The sequence below is a fragment of the Mus caroli genome, chromosome 9, assembly GCF_900094665.2.
Source record: "Mus caroli chromosome 9, CAROLI_EIJ_v1.1, whole genome shotgun sequence".
Taxonomy (NCBI): domain Eukaryota; kingdom Metazoa; phylum Chordata; class Mammalia; order Rodentia; family Muridae; genus Mus; species Mus caroli.
Genome location: NC_034578.1, coordinates 119945944 through 119963696, shown reverse-complemented (window position 1 = coordinate 119963696; position 17753 = coordinate 119945944). Strand labels below are relative to the sequence as shown.

The window sequence follows — 17753 nt, the reverse complement described above, 5'->3', positions numbered from 1 at the left end:
TTATTGCTTGGGCCCCGCCCACCGCGGTGTTTGGCATGAAGCCCCGCCCCAGCTCGCTCCTCACTCCGTGACGTCATTGCCGGCGGCGCTGCGGGGATTCCTGGCAGGAAGACGACCGCGAGTTCCCAGGCCATGTCGCCGGCGGGGCCACGCACGCCGCTGTCATTGACAGACGGTCCGGTCCGAGCCGAGGCCGCCCAGGCCGCTCGGGGCTGAAAACGGGAACCCGGGGGGGGGGGGACGGTAAGGGGAGGGGGAGGACGACGGTGGTCGGGGCGACGGGGCAGGGCCAAGGCAATAAACGGACGCGGTGACGTCACCGACATGGGCGTGGCCTGGCTTCCGCTTCCCGTCAATCACCCGGATTGGGGCGGGGTATGGGGCCCGAAGCGTTGACCTCACCACTTTCTTCCTGCCGGGGTGGGCGTGGCCCCCGTCCCTGCTGTTTGTCAGTCGTCAGCCCTTCCGGTTATTCCCAGGCCTCACTCTGTCAGTCCGGGCCGCGGGGCGGGTGTATAACGTCCCTGTGACGTCACACAACTCCGCTGCCGCTCAGGTCCTGTCCCGGGTCCAGCGGGCCGGGGCGGGGTCAGGGGTTCCACGAGGAAGGGGCCTGTGCGCACTTGATGTCATCCCCTGGCCTCACGGTTTACTCGCGTGCTCGAGGTCCGGGGGCCCGCAGAGGGGAGGCGGCCGGGGTGGAGGATTTTACTCATAAGCAACCCTCGGACGCGCACCTGATATGATTATCAGTCATTTTGTGTCTTAATGATACTATTTTGTTGAAGTCACCCAATAACTCTTGACACTTTTCCACAAAGATTTCTGAACCCCGAGTGCTGCTTTTGTTTTATATAAACTGGTAGAAAGAAGATTGTCCTGAAGACAAACCTTACTCATGTCATCAGTGTGGAAAATTTGTACTGGTCCCCAACTAGAAGCTTTACCTCTAATGTCTAGAATTCAAGTTGCTAGAAGGTACCCTACATGGTACCAGAAGAAAAGGTAAAGGGAATAAAGATTAATGTATCTTTTTTACAAAATTGTCTCTCATCCAAGCCAAAAAGAAATGTGAAGAGGTGGTAGGAAAGATCTTGAGAGTCAAAGGATGAGGAAGTTGGCTGGGAATACAAATATTCTAGAAAGGGAATGGGTAGACCAAAATGTCTTATGAATATGACTCCAAAATTACAATCAGAGGAAGGATCACTATACTATGCATGCTAGTATGGAAGGAAGAAAGGTCACAAAGCTTCTAGCCCTCACAGTCATTTACAGGAAACTGTAAATATGGGAATGGGACAGGTTGGCATTGCAAGAGAAGGGAACAAAGATTAGCCATGTAGTACCAAATAATGAGACATCAGAACATAAAACTATGCAATTTTACATGGTCTCTACAGTTTATATTTCAAAATGTATATACAAATACATATATGCATTCAGTAACAATGATATAAGGGGCCATGTGATGGCTGAGAAGGACAGTGCCATGCATTATATGTGCATTATAGGAGTATAGGGTTACAAATGTGGTGTTGGAATCAGGAAATATAAAGAAAAAAGCAATTAAAATACACTCTCAAAAATAAGCTACCATATAACAGTTAAAAATAAAGCAACAAATAATACTCTGAGGGAAAAAAAATCACTGACTTTCATGAACTGATATTCAGAAATAGTAAAGTGTATGTTTGTATCTGTGTCGTTATGTGTGTGATATTAAACTGAATTATCTTTAGTTACTAATATTTTAACAAAATTTATAATGAGATCCTTCATCTAGAGTGATATATGATCACAAACTTCACTGACCTAATTGTGATAAAGGTATTTGTATTGCATTATTTCCACTAGCGATTTTTCTCACAGAATGAAACACTTATATTTCATAATGAAATGGTGTGTTTTCATATAAGGTTCAAGAGCCTTATACAATAGTCATAAACTGAACCCCATAATCCTTTTCATATACTGTACTCTTCTTATTATATTATTTGATATTTTGAATATCTTTATAGAACATTGTAAATTTTTCCAATATTCCAGGCCTCTGTGATGGCCATCACCAATATACAATGTTGTAACTCTGCTCCACAATCTAAAAACATTCCATCTTGTTTCTCTTTTCAAATCAATAACTTTGCTGAATCAGTAATCTATGATATTCCAAATCCCAACCAATGTAATTTACCAATTTGCTGATGTCTTAGTTTCTGTTGCTGTAAGAAAACACCACAGTCAAAAGGGATATATGATAAAGTGTTATTTCCTTATGCACCTTGGTCACAATTAAGTGAAAGAAGCCAAGACAAGAACATGGATGCAGGAACTCAATGAAAGTCCATGGAATAATGCTGATTACTGGCTTCATGTCCATCCTATCTAGTCTTTCTTATAACTCCTAAAACAACTGGCTTAGAGGTGACACTGTCTACAGTCAGTAGGGTCATCTTATATTAATCATTAATTAGGTACATGGCTTACACACAAACTACAGGTCAAAATGATGGTAGCCATTACTCAATTGAGATTTCTGGTTCTCAACATCTTCAGGTTTGTGTATTTATGAATGAAACCATTTCCACCGAACTTTAGGAATTGGCATAACAATGGACAGTGATGTCCTGTTTGTAACTTCAAATTTGTATATTACTTAAAATTTTTTATGATTACTACTTTTGTTAAGACAAAAGAAATATTTTGAATATCTCCTAAAATTTTCATACTATGAAAGTTTCAATAAAGCAATTTATCTTTGTACTTCTGTATAAAATTTGAATCTGGTCTAACTAAAATAACACAACATTTTGGGACAAAGATGCACCCTAGTAAGCTGGCACTAGAAGCCAAGATGGAGAAAACCTCCACAACCACCATAACTGTTCCCCTGGTGCTGTGGTAGACAGGGAGGAAGGTGATCCAGACTCTGCAGAACACCAGCATGCTGAAAGTTAGGAACTTGGCTTCAATGAATCTGTCAGGAAGGTTCCTAGCCAGGAAAGCCACAATGAAGCTCCCCAGAGCCAAGGAGCCCAAATACCCCAGGACAACTTGGAAGGCAATGACAGAGCCTTTGTTGCAAAGAATGACAATCTTTCCATGTTCAGACTTTATATCTCTTTCAATAAAGGGAGGAGATGTTACCAACCAAATTCCACAGAGAACAAGTTGGATTAAGGTACAAATGGGAATGACCAACTTAGGTGCCCCTGTCATCATGATCCCTCTCATCCTTTTTCCTGGAGTAGTGAGCTTGAAAGCCATGACCACGGTTATTGTTTTGGCCAACACTGTAGAAATAGCCACAGTGAAAAATACTCCAAATGTGGTCTGCTGCAGGATGCAGGTGATCTGGTTGGGATGTCCAATGAAGAGCAATGAGCAGAGAAAGCAGAAGACTAGAGCAATGAGCAGGATGTAGCTGAGAATGCGGTTATTGGCCTTCACAATGGGAGTATCCTTGTACTTCACAAAAGTGACTAGTACTAGAATTGTGATGGCTGAGAAGGACAGGGCCATGCAGCCTAGAGCCATCCCCAATGGATCTTCATAAGCCAGGAATGACACGGCTCTTGGGAGGCAGTGGGTTTTCTCTATGTTGGCAAACTTATCATCTGGACAGCTCACACATTTCTCCATATCTGCTGGCAAACAACAACAAGTCCTCATAAGATAGCATCATTATGTACTTAACAATTGAGTATTTGTTTTATTTTGAAGATTCCTCAATAAATATTTTGGTGATGAGCATCCATTCCATTCCTTATTGCTGTAGGTAGCATTGACTTAAGGGTTCTCTGTGTTAACCTATGCATTGTGATGGAACAAAACACCATGGAGAATGTAGGAGGAAAAATATACTTATTAAACAAAAAGAAAGAAAAATGTTTTGTTTTTCAGTGCATTATGAATAGTAATATGAATCAACTCAGATTATTTAATACCTCAAACCTTAAGTTGACTGCTCACATACCTGTGCAGTGTGCACTTAGTTCTCAAATCTAGTTGATAAAATGCATCATGCATTTTGTTGGCTTTGAGGGTTGTGCCCTTTGTTAGTATCTTCGCATAGGCACAAGAACATCCAATTTCTCATGCAAATGCTGTTTGCATAAAGAATATGAAGCTATATGCCTCATAGGCCTATGCAGGTCACCCTCACTGTGATAAGATCTCTTTCTTCACAACTACACAATCCAACCTAGATGGTATGAAGATTATGCATAATCACAAGCATCCTCATTCCCTAGCTAGGCTGTGATTGTTGATAAGTGTCCCATCTCTGGGTGCACTCTAGAAAGCTTCACTAATGTTCTAATTCTTTGACAGCAATGCTTCGTCCTCTATGCCATGTGAGCTCTTAAAAATGTTTCATTAAAGAACATCTGGTCTTTGTTAGGACGAAGTTGGATGGTGAGAAGGAAAACTTGTAGACTGATCATGTTGGGAAGTTACTTTGTAAAAAAAAAAATCAACAAAGATGAAACAAATACATAGATTAAGCCTGTTTTTTTTTTTGTTGTTGTTGTTGTTTTAAAAGTGTTTACAGATGTTTGTCCCCCTAAATGTTTCCTGCAAAATATAAAATAAGTAACTACATGTTGTCAGAGAACATAGTTGTTTGTAGAAGATATTGTAAGTTATATGCAGGGTGAAAAAATGTTGATACTATTCAAATAATTAAATTCTAAAACACAGAACTTTTAGGTCTTCAGTTCCATCTAGGTCATTTCACATTCCTAGTTTTGAGAGGGAAGATACTCAAATTCAGTAAATTTCTCTTCTGCATGCAAACATATACCTGTCTCATTGGAAACCTCATTTTCTGGGCACTGGGCACAATCAAAACAGCAGTCTGCAGTCTCTTTCTGATGAATTTTTCTGAGTCCAGCAGTGCATGTTACACTACACATGGAGGAGGGAACCTGGGATTATATATATATGTGTGAGTGTGTGTGTGTGTAACATATGCATAATTACATATATGTGCATATATGACATATTAACAGATGTGGATATATATATATATATATATATATATATATATATATATATATATATATATATCTGTGCTAACAGGCATCACTTATCAATTTCAGGTACTTTATCATTTTGTATATGCCTGCAATGCCCTGAAAGTCACTCAATATTGACTACTTCATGTTTATTATGTGTGTAACATATGGGTTGTAGTGATTTGAGAAATTTCGTTCTCAAACTGACTAAATCCAAAAGGGATAGTTATGTGGCTTCACTTTTTCTCACATTGTTTATAAATAAAAAATAAGGATACTGAATTGAGTGGTGAGAGAAGTCATGGTAGATCGAAGAGTTGTTTGATCATTATGAAAAACACATGCTATGTAAACCTCATAGAATAAAGTTTTTCTAAGTTTAAAATAGAAGCTTGAATTTTGACAAATATTTAGTTCATTAGTATAAGCTGTACTTCTTTAGGAAATAAACATGTTCACACAGTATGACATAAATTCACTGTTTGTATGTATATATTTTGTAAATGTGTTTCTGTATTGTGGGTTAAATAGGCATGTGGGTGCCATTGAACATGGAATCCAGAGACCAAGATTTATAGAAAGTTGTGGGTTATCAAATGTTGATCCTGGTAATTGAGGATGGGTCCCTTTTAAAACATCAACTTGTCTTAAAGACAGAGATATCACTTCAGCCCCTCATATTTTAAATTTTAGGTTATACTGAAAAGGATGTAAATTGTGGTATACCCATTGATATTCCTCCTGTGGCCCACTCGAGGTCTTCAGACATATGAAGGTGTTGGCTATATGGGAAACAAGGAAAATAACTTCCTAGTTTCACTTTTAATCCAAGGCCTTGTGGAAAATTCCAAATTTTGTAAATATCATACTCAGCACACTGATTTTCCCTATGCTTCATGTTCACCAGTTCTCCAAGGGGATTAGTAAAGACCATGGTCTTCAGCAAGGAAGCCACCTAAGTGAGATTCATCATTAGATGATTACATATGCATATCAATTAAGACAATGTGAAATAAGAATGTCACCTAATTTTTCTAATGGCTTCTAGAATACACAGCTGTACTAAAGTTATCCTAGGTAGTAAAATGTAATGGTTAATTAATACTTAATATAATTTCTATTAGTGTTCTATGATAAAAAGTGCTACAACAAATGCTTACCAAATAGAATGTTGTTGTATGTATTGGTGTTCTTTTGTATATCTGTGTGTGTCCACATATTTGTCAAAATATCTTTTGAAAATGTAGCCATGTATGTGAAAATGAGTGGGAAGTCTGAATACTTGTAAGTTGTGGAAACTAAGAGCGGTAGTGTGTCATTTATGTACACACAGTATACATACATGAAACAAGCATAAACTTAATGAAATATGCAATCTTCATCATTTATGTTTTTATAAATAATTGTTACTTGAAATTAGTAACTATTAGTCACAGCACATATACCATGTTTTGAGAAAATTGCTCTTGAGAAATTATTCTAATCTAGACCTCATTTAAGCCTCTTACGAGAACACTCTTGGCTCCTATTACAAATATTCAACTCATTTGGTAAAATCTTTAGACACATTTTCATGAGACTCACTGATAATGATACAAAAATATTGTCTCTTAGTAAATGTTATCCTTGTGCATGATATATATATTATACACACACACACACACACACACACATATATATATATATATCAACAGGATTAAAGACTGTGGCCTTCAGCAAGGAAGCCACCTAAGTGAGATGCATCATTAGATGATTACATATGCATATCAATTAAGGCAATGTAAAATAAGAATATACCATAATATTTCTAATGGCTTCTAGAATGCAAAGCTGTACTAAAGTTATCCTATGTAAGAAAATGCAATATAACTCATGGGTAATTAATAATATAATTCTATATATGGAAAGGATTCTTTAGGGATTTTTGTAGTGTAGAAATCTTCCTACGAAGAGAAGAATAATCTCTAACAAATGTATGTTAGTTTCTCAGGGGCCATTTAAAAGAACACATTGATAAATCTAAGCATAATGAAATGTAAGAAATTGTACCTTCTGACAGTCAAAGAATATTCCTTTGGGTTCTGCCATTTCTGGAGACTCTACGTGTTGAAGAATGAGCTCATGGTAGGTGTGGGCCACAGCATACACAGCATTATACAAATTGTAACCTTCTTCACTCAGCACCATGTCAAATTTGTGCTTTGCTAACCACTCCAAAGTGTTGTTGAGTGTAAAATGATCCATTTTGCTAATGCTATTCTTAGAGATCGAACAATTAAAATAGTTCCACTCTAGTATAGTATGAGAAATATCTAGTGGGTATTTGTCAGTGTTAATTGTTTGCATAAAATTTCTAAATTTAGCAATCCTGTCATTGTGGTGTGCAAAAGTGACAGTCCCATGGAAGAAATCAAGGCTGAAATCTTTTTTATTTATGATGACATCCCATTGTGAGGTTGTGATCCAGATTCTCTGTGCACCTAAATCTTGCCATCTTCTAAAGCTGATTTCTAGAGTAGAGTTCATTTCACCATAAATGACAACAACCTTTGCTGTTGATTCCATAATTTGTTTGTCATATATCTTAGCCCTTGTCATGTATATCTGCATGGTTTCTGGGATCATATTAACAAAAGCTAAACAGATTCCCCGTCTTTGCATTTCTTCTCTCAATTCTGATAGAAACTGAATACCCTGGTCATTATCTGAGATGACCAGTCCTATCCAATTCCATCTGAAATGAAGCATCAAGGAGACCATGCCATGGGGCAAATGTGTGTCCTTGGTTGCTACCTGATAGATACATGGGAACTGGTCATGGTCACTCAGGTTAGGATTAAATGGTCCAAAGAAAACCTAAAAGATATAAATGAGAGGATCAAACATCCACATGAGGAATGTGACTGTCAGGAATTTTGACTTATATACAAGTAATTTTACTCATCTTTCAGAACCCCTATTACGGATGCTAGGATTATGCTAGGAAAATCATATGCATTTTCCTATTAGATTTTGGACTTTTCCTTACAAGTCTGAATGTTCTAGAAAACAGTTTTTGTGTTTGTTCAGTACATTTCCAATCTGATAATTTAATCATTTATAATATATTTATAACAACACACACACACACACAAGCTTACCAAGTTTTCTTCCTAGGCACCTATGAATGGAATTAAAAGGTTGTTAACTCATCCAGTGTCACATATTCTCACCTTTGGTCTCCTATAATTAATTGCCAGTTTTACAGATATTGTCTGTGATGGTCCTGTAAGTACTACATCACATCTTTTCCGTAATCCATAGTTATAATTAAGAAAATTTGAAGCATATTTTTGTGGTGAATGCCTTTTATCAATAAATCCCAATGTATCTTCACACATGCCAGCAATGAGTGAGAATACAAAAGACATGTTGGGTAAAAGATAAGGATTCTTGTTGATCTCATCAGTAGCAAAAAACATTACCAAAAAATATTCATATCTTCTTGCTGGTATTCTAAAACAAGGCATATGGATGATTAAAGAGGATGTTTAAAACATTAAATTTTCTGTCCAATTGCAGTATGATTTGTACTAGAGGGCATGCTGTATTTCTGTCTAAATGCAATCTTTCTTGAAATAAGCTTGGGAAATTTGAGATCTTTAGTGTTGAATACAGCTTAAGAATTCTCCCAAATAGGTCAGTCTGATATAATAATTTTAATATTCATGAAAATCCATAAAGAGCTGTTTTATCTCTGAATGGCATCCATGAACTAGTTTACAGTCCTAGAGAGTAAGACAGCTGCACAATAGTCTGAGTTCTAATCCCACGGAATCAGGCATCTTTAATATCTTGGGGTCTCCAAGTCAACTTCAACTTCAAGGCCTTTGTTCCAATGTCTGGGATTCACACATGATCTTCTGAGCTCTTTCAAAGGCCTTGGGTCACTTCTCCAGCTCTCTTCTCTCTTCCACTGTAGACTCTGGTTGACACCACCTCACTGTTGCTGCTGTTCTTGATGGTTATCCCATGGTACAGGCATCTCCAATACTCTGAGGACTTTTCCAGCAACCAGACTTCACCAAATAGCCTCCCACATGCACTTTTTATGGTGCCAAAGCTCACCTTTTTTTTGCATAACCCCTTTACTCCTGGGCCATCTACTACAACTGAGGCTGCACCTTCACTAATGGCCTTCCCTGGCATCTCACAGTGCCAAGCCTCGGCTTCTTTCTATGGCCACTTCATACCTTTAAAACAAGTACAACTTGGGTGATTCTTACACATTGCCATCCAACTGACACACAGGATACAACCTTAGTATCTCTAGAACACAGCATCTTTGTGGTCTTAGAAAACACCTCCCAGAAGATTTCACCTTAGTAATGCTGGTCTCTTCTTAATCACTGCTAAAATCTTACTTCCTGCTAACCTGTGTCAATTGGCCCAGACATTCCTTCTATTCTTCACTTTCAAGTCAGAGCCACATGGCTGATGCTGCCAAGTCCTGCTGCTTGCTGAGGCTGGAACATGTTGCCACCTTATTATATTACTAGCTTTCTGTTTTCCAACTTCCTCATTCCTAGAGTTTGCCCTGTAGACTGACCTTAAATAGAAAGATTTTCATGGCTCTGTCTCCTGAATGCTGGAACTAAAGGCATGTACTACCACATCTGGGCTTCAGCTTTTCTTCATCTAGAATTTTTTCTGTCCCAAGCTGGCCATGAACTCAGAAATCTGCTTGGCTTTGTTTCCTGGGATTAGATCTGTGTAGTATCATACCTGCATCTAAGATTTTTGTAGCTACTGTTCCTCAGCATCTGGACCAAAAGCATGTTTCTTCTAGCCTCAAAATCTGGATCACATATGGGGCCTCTATTTCTGAATTGTAAGGTTAAAAGTCCAAACCATTCTTTGTTCAATTGCAAATACAAACAATAAGCTCATCTGGGTTGATCTTGCCCTGAGATCATTATTCCTTTAATCTCTTTATTTCCTTGAACACAGAATTTCTGCTCTATTTTACTTCCTAGAGTCGCTTTATTTTTATATGAATGATATATTTTGTACTAGTTTTTTTTTTAAGCTTGATATGCTTGAACAGAATGCTCTTTATGGGACTAATCAAGAAGACAAAGACTTTGCTGGGCTTTTTAGAGAAGTCCTTCGTCAGTGCAACTAATATAAATCTCTTTACCTTAGCCTCAGGTAGTCTCTTCAGACAATGGCATAAAATAGTCACATTCTTCACCAGTATACCACAGAAACAGTCTCTAGGCCAAATATTGGAACTTTACTGAAACCTCTGTTCAAATCACTCTCAGCAACAAAGTCTTCCATATTCTTATTAGTATAGCTCATTGAGCCACACTTAAAGCATTCCACTGCTTTCCAAATACACACTCTTCCAAAGAAAAGCCTGGTCAGCCCTATCATCACAATACCATAGTCCCTAGTATCAACTTCTTTATTCATTAGGGTTTTACTGCTGTGACCAGACATCATAAGAAAGGCAACAATTATAAGGACATTTAGTTGGGTCTAGCTTACAGATTCAGAGGTTCAGACCATTAACATCATGGTGAGAGCATGGCAGCATCAAGGAATGCATGGTATAGGAAGAACTGAGAGTTCTGTATCTTCATCTGAAGACCACTAGAAGAGTGGCTTTCATGTGGATAGGAAGAAGGTCTCATTTCCCAGTCTCATAGTGACACACTTCCTTCAACAGGCTGCATCTACTCCAACAAGGCTATAACTCATACTATTCCGTTGGCCAAGCATATTCAAACTAACCCTACTCGAAACATGAAATTTTCTATTAAATTACACTAAACTTCGTACTACAAGATATGCTAAATTTCTGTATAAATGCTAGCTTTCTTAAAATAAGGTCAGGAAATTGGAGATCTTTACAGTTGAACATAATTTCAGCTAACAAATATAAGTAACTCTGATATGATAAATTTTATATTTGTGAAAATCTATAAAGAGCTTGTTTTTCCTCTGAAAGTCATGCATGAACTAGACTATAGTCCTAGAGAGTAAGACTGCTGTATAATAGTCTTGAAGTTCTAATTCCCCAGAAACATAATAAAAACATGCCTTGAACTATATATGAAATTCATAACTACTTCAAATGTTTTATTATTTGAAATTTGTCTTATGTACCAATATCATAATCATATTGAGTACTTTAAGAATTAAATAATACATCAAGATATTTTTCCTTATTGGATATTTTATTCATTTACATTTCAAAAGTTATCCCTTTTTTGAGGCTCCCAGGACCAATGGGGATGACATTAACTGAAATTCCCAACAAAGGGGAGAGAGAACCTGTAGAGCCTATATCCAGAGGTTAGGCAAGGCCCCTGGTTGAGGGATGGGGCCAACCACTCACCTCCAAACTTTTGACCCAGAAATGCTCCTGTCTAAAGGAAATACGGGGACATCAAAATATTTTATTCTACTTTTCTATTCATATCATTTACTACCCTAAAAATATCATTAGTACATATTGAATAATATCCATAACTCAGGATCCTAATTCTAATGTTTGAGTACTAAATTATGCTTCAATACATACAAAATTATCTTTGGAAATTAAACATAGTGAACAAAAATAAAATATTGCAGACAGAATCTTTAGGAAATACATAAAGCACTTGGGAGGCAGAGGCAGGTGGATTTCTGAGTTCGAGGCCAGCCTGGTCTACAAAGTGAGTTCCAGGACAGCCAGAGCTATACAGAGAAACCCTGTCTTGAAAAACAAAAACAAACAAACAAACAAACATAAAACAAAAAAGAAATACATAAAAAGCCATTATATGATATCACTTTAAAATTATCCATGTTTCTATGAGAGATTTTTTTTTTAATCTGTAAGAAAAATTTAAAACATAAAAATAGGAAAAACTTGGAAGTCAAACACTAAGAAAATGTTAATTTCATTATTATTGACATCCAGCCTTAGTACAAAGAGTATACATGGGCTGGTTGGTGGCCCCATGGCATATATGCAGCAAAGGAATGCCTTTTCTGGCCTTAGAGGGAGAGGATGTACCTAATCATGTAGAGACTTGAAGTGCCAGGGAAGAGCGATGCTAGGGGGATAGGGGTAAGAGGTATGGGAGTATCTGTAGGGGTGAGAATGAGGTGGAAGAGTTGGTGGGAGCACCCTCTCAGAGACCAAAAAGAGGGGGTGGGGTTAAGAGCTCTGGGCACTGGGATAAGGGCAATTTTTAGAATGTAAATGAATAAAATAATTTTTAAAATGCTAATTTCATACGCACTGAGAACATCTTTCAGTGATAATATTTCCATGATGTTTGTAGAATATTTTTAAAATTTTCAAATGTTAATGTTTATTAAACATGATAATTATTTTAAGATGCATTTCTTTTAAATTTATGTATCCATACAAAAATATAATAAAATATACCACAAAAATAGATTATAATTCTTTAGGCTCATTTACATATCAGTTTGATGTTACCTTTTAGTGTGAATGTTACTATGCCAATCTACTAAAAAAGTTATCAGATTTCTCCTAACACCTCAGTCTTCCTAATTCTTCCCAATACTTTAAGTGAAGTCTGAGCACTGAGATCTTTTCTTCATATGAAATGTGTTCATCTGTCCCAGCAAACTCTCCCAGTACACTTGTTACTATTAGCTATGTGAATTGGAGCCCAATGTATTAAAACCAAATTAAACAGTGACACATTTCAAAATATTAAAATAGTGAGTGATGTGTTATATAATTTTGAGTGGTTGCTAATGCTGCACTGAGAAGAAAAGGATAGAATCTCAAAGTTTGTGTACATAGCTACATATTTCTAACTCATGACACTGAAGAAAGAAATAAACTTAATGACTTACCTAAAATTGATAACATAATTATAAAATTTTTCATCTATAGGTCCCTCATGTGTGAGAAGAACAAAACCACAGTCACCTCGCAAATCTCCATTATTATCTTCATTATTCTGTATTCTCCAAAAACAACTAGGTTCAGTCGAAGTGCACAAGATGAGAGAAAACTTCAGGAGCAAGAAGGAGAGAGTGAAATCACACAGCTTCTTCATGTCTGTTGGATCTAAGATGGAGTTGTTGTGAAATCCGTTTCTTATGCAAACATCACATACACACACTTACATCTATGTGTCTATTTAAAGGCTATTGCTGTCTGGAGATCCATTTAATTATATTCCATAGTTCCATGCCTCTCATCCTGTGCCATACTCCCTGGATACATCTGGACAAACCTGGCCTTAAGTTCTGCATCTGAGGTCTGAAAACTTTTGATCAAAACATTTCTGAAAACATGTTGTGAAGATCACATTAACCATCCCCAGCTTCCATTATTTCATCAGTATCCATGGTATACACTTCAGGAACAATCTCCTGAGCATCTTGGGCCAAACCAAATGTCAGCAGCCATTTGTAAGACACAATTAAAAATCAGGATAGTGGATTTCATCAGAACTTCCGTAGTAAGATAAGAGTTGAGAAGGTCATAAAAGTTCCATATCATCAGATTTAGAATTGAATCATGGGACATTATGTCTTTCATTGTCTGGTCTAGGGAAGGCCAGTCTCACATGCAACATTGAGCCAAGAGTTGAGCATTCTCTGTTTTACATATACTATTGTATGCTACTCATGTTTGTCAAATCTCCTCAAATTTCCTGTGATTTCTGTCATCTGGAGAACCTGTGATTATGCCACTTCCAGTAATGTCTGGAACTGTACAAATTCAACACCCTTTCTATCCAATATCAGTACCCGTGTAGACTTTCAGTGAGTTATACTGCTGATCTCTTGCCTGATTTCTGGTCACCGGCAATCTGTGTCTTTTGATGAAACATTTCTTCAGTTTATGTTTGCTCACACCTCATTTAGATGAGTGAGAATGATTTCATAGTTTTTACTCAAAGAGATGAGAGAATTTCAGTGTGATTTATATGAGAAATTTAGTCCTTATGCTACTATATACCTTATATTTTCCATTTACTTCAAATTGCATTTGTGTAGATACTGCACTGTGTTGGATTACATTGCAATAACCCAGATGTATGTTTGGTAGGCTAATTTATGTAACTTCGTTAGATTACAATGAGTGACACAGATAGAGTGTTGGATTTGATTTTTAATTTTTGAAGGACTTTATATTTGTGCCCACAATGGCTACACTGAATTCTGTTGCCATTAGAAATTAATTGGGGTTTTGAACTCCATCTACCCAGCACCATTAGATGCATTTTGGAGATGATTGATACTGCATTGGCTTATAATAGAATTTTGCTATGGAGTTCATTGTACTATCTTGGTTACCATGAATAAGAATTTGTTTCACACTTTGGTTGAATTATGTCTTTGTCAGTTTAAATATTTTTTCAGTACTTTTGCAGAACTACTTATTGGATACATTGAGTATATTGATGCTTGTGATTTTCTATTCTATTTGTATACTGTGTCAAATGACTTGGGAATGTGCATTCTTTCTATTATGGAGGCAGACTCTTTTACTCCATTGTGATTTCTATTGAAATGCCATCCTGAACTGTGGCAGTCGTTTTGGATGTCCCCACGTGTGTGTCTATGCACCACATGTATGTACTGCCTATGGAGGCCAAAAGAGGGCAGAAGTTACACTGGAATGGCAGTTACAGAGTGTTGTGTAGTTATAAAAACCCTTACTGGTTTTTATAACTAAACTAAGATCTTCTTCAAAAGCAAGAACTATTAAACAGGTAAGCCATCAGTCTATTCCTTTAATGTCTTTTTCTTTTTAATTTTTTAAAATTTACATTCCAGCTATTGGACAAGTTCCCAGTTCCCCCTCACAGAATTCCTCATCCTATTCCTCCACCCCCTTGCCTCTGTTAGAGTGCTCACTAACCTCCCCATCTGCCCTTATATAAGGCATCTCCCTTCCCTGGAGCCTCAAGTATCTCATGATTAGTCACATCTTCTCCCACTGCAGCCAGTCCAGGCAGTATTCGTCTATATATGTGCCTGGGGTCCTTGCCCATATATGTTGATTGGTTGGTATTTCAGTCTTTGGGAGTTCCCAGAGGACTGAGTTGGTTGAGACTGCTGGCATCAGTGATAGAATGCTCTTTTAAAGCCCTTGATAGCATCAGTAATAGTGTCAGGCCTTGGCCCCTCCCTGAACCCCCATGAAACAGATTACAAATTGGGACAGTCAGTGGACTGCATTTCCTTTGGTCTCTTCTCCATTTTTGTCCCTGCAATTATTTTAGACAGAAAATTTCTGAGTCAGACATTTTGACTCTGTGTTGATAAGCCTGTTCCTCCACTTGAGGCCATGTCTATCTACTGGAGATGGACTCTTTGAATTTCCTTTCCCAACTTTTGGGTAATTTGGCTAAGGTTACCTCCATTGAGTCCTGGGAGTCTCTCATCTCTCAGATCTCTAGTACTTTCTGGAGGGTCCACCCACATCACTCCCCCAGAGGCTGTACATTTCAATTCTCTCTGGTTCTCTGGACTTCTCTCCAGCACCCCAGTCCACAGCTATCTGAGGTAGTTCTGTTTCCCATCTGTCTCCCCCATCTTACTCTATGTCCTGTGACTCTTTTGTTCCCACTTCTAAGTGGGATTGAAGCATTCTCACTTAGACCTTCCTATATGTTAAACTTTTAAGGTCTGTGGAGTGTATCTTGAGTATTCTGTACTTTTTGGCAAATATCCACTTAGCAGTGAGTACAAACCATGCATGTCTTTTGGGAGACAGGGTTAGCTCACACAGTTTGATATTCTTATGTTCCATCTAATTGCCTGAAAATTCATGATTTACAGTAGATGAATAGTATTTCATTATGAAAATGAACCACATTTTCTCTATCCATTCTTTGATTGAGGGACAGCTGGGTTGTTGTTTCCAGCCTCTAGCTATTACAAATAAAGCTGCTATGAACATAGTGGAGCACATATCCTTGTGGTATGATGTATCATGTTTTGGGCATACACCCAGGAGTGTTATAGCTGGGCTTTCTGATAGAACCATTTCCAATATTCTAAGGAATTTCCATACTGATTTCCAGAGACCTTGTACCAGTTTGCAATCCCTCTAGCAATGGATGACTGTTCCTCTTTCTCCAAGTCCTCACCAGTATGTGCTATAACTTGAATTTTGATCTTAACCATTCAAAGTCCTAGTTAGGGAAATAAAAACAACAATAAATCCCTGATATTCCTCATTACATTCATCTTACATGAACAATATATTTTAAATATAAATTTAATTTATATCCAATAGACTCCTGATTACTTTCTAATGAAAGATATAATTGGAGTGGACCCAGATGAAAAGCTATGTTGAGAGGAGCTGGGAGTTTTATAGAGAACAATCCATATTCAGGGTATAGCAGGTGAGAAAATGTATATCCAATAAATGGAACAAAAGAAAATCAGTGTACCAATGTTGTTTCTTTGTAAAACTCAAGTAAAATTTTATGTAATTTCAGTTATAAGTATGTGTGCTTTTTTGAGTGTGTTGTTATGTGAGAATGTAAATGTAGGTAAACTCTGAATCAAGAATTGGAATATAGGTTACTTGATCCCTTGGAACTTTTTTTGAAAGTATGTGAATTCATAAATCAGAGGCTGCCTACTGCAAGCAGTTCCTCTGTAAAAGTAATACATGATATAATTACTGAGATTTCTGTCAATGCTCTGCAATATTCTGTGTGATAGTTAAAATATTTCTCTCTCTTAAGTTCTACTCCTCTATCACTTAGGATGAGTAATGAGTCGCTTATCTTCCTTCCTGCAAAGGGGAAGATATTGGCATGTCATTTGCAACATTCATTCATCCGCACACTTTCTGTGTTTTATCTAGAACTCTAACAAGAAAGCCAAACATTCGCACAGATACCAGAATAAGGTATCTGAGCTCACGTAAACTGTTATTCTGGATTAGAGTAGGAAAAGAACACTTCCAATGTGCAATAATATCCAAGAGCAGGGCCTTGAAAATCAGTGAATCAGTTGATGATAATATGAGACAATGTATAGGAATTTTTAATGTTTTGTTTTGTTTTGCTTTGTTTTTTTCCATTATACACAATCATTAAAAGAAACACTGAGAAACACTATCTAATGTACATATCTTGATATGTACTGAATGCTAATAGGTGCTTCCAAACCAATATTATATGTCTCATTTACAATTCACAATATATTTGTTCAGAGGGAAAAATTTCCATAAATCTTGAAGATGATTTAACTCTGGCCTTAACAAAATTGCAAAGCACATGGGGATAAAGATGCACCCTCTCAGGTGTGGGTGAAATGCCAATATATTGAACACCTCAACAGCCTCCACATCCATGCCTTGGGTGTTATGTTGGACATTAAGGAATATACCCCAGCCAGTGAGAACACCAGCATGCTGAAAGTCAAGAAATTGGCTTAATTGAATATGTCAGGGAAATTCCTAGCCAAGAATGCCACAGTGTAGGTCACTAAGGCAAGGTAGATCTGGTATCCCAAGAGAGAGTAAAGTGCAGTAAACTAGGTACAAATTATGATATGGGCCTATTCTAAGTGTACATCAATATCAACAGAGAGAATGGAAATCCCCAGCCAGGTTGCATAGAGAATTATTATGATGAGGGAACAAATGGGAATAATAGAGTTAGCTACAAGTAAAACCAGTGGGTACTTCATTTTTAATCCAGTGGCTATGACATTGAAAGTCACATACTAATTGTTTTGACC

At 37.4% G+C, this 17753-nt stretch overlaps 1 protein-coding gene across 7 annotated transcripts; it reads right to left on the bottom strand.

Annotated features, from left to right (window-relative positions):
- Positions 1-2739: 2739 nt before the first annotated feature.
- On the bottom strand, positions 2740-13090 carry LOC110301021 (vomeronasal type-2 receptor 116-like). 7 transcript variants are annotated; one of them, XM_021171226.1, is made up of 6 exons: positions 12885-13090; positions 8231-8513; positions 7068-7874; positions 5719-5973; positions 4805-4928; positions 2740-3647 (listed from the first exon to the last, which is right to left on the bottom strand). In XM_021171226.1, the coding sequence occupies exons 1-6, from the start codon at positions 13088-13090 to the stop codon at positions 2740-2742; spliced, it is 2583 nt and encodes an 860-aa protein (XP_021026885.1). The 7 variants fall into 7 exon arrangements, with proteins under 7 accessions (XP_021026885.1, XP_021026887.1, XP_021026888.1 ...); XM_021171228.1 differs by having other exon boundaries at positions 2740-3644; XM_021171229.1 differs by having other exon boundaries at positions 2740-3644; positions 4805-4935; positions 5750-5973.
- Positions 13091-17753: the final 4663 nt, after the last annotated feature.

Excerpts from the sequence above, each read along its gene's own strand:
- LOC110301021 (XM_021171226.1), bottom strand. The coding sequence starts at position 13,090 with ATGAAGAAGCTGTGTGATTTCACTCTCTCCTTCTTGCTCCTGAAGTTT. Across the intron at positions 4,929-5,718 it reads CACAATTTACATCCTTTTCA|GTTCCCTCCTCCATGTGTAG; the intron begins GTATAACCTAAA and ends ATATAATCCCAG. Across the intron at positions 3,648-4,804 it reads TGAGGTTTCCAATGAGACAG|CAGATATGGAGAAATGTGTG; the intron begins GTATATGTTTGC and ends GTTGTTTGCCAG.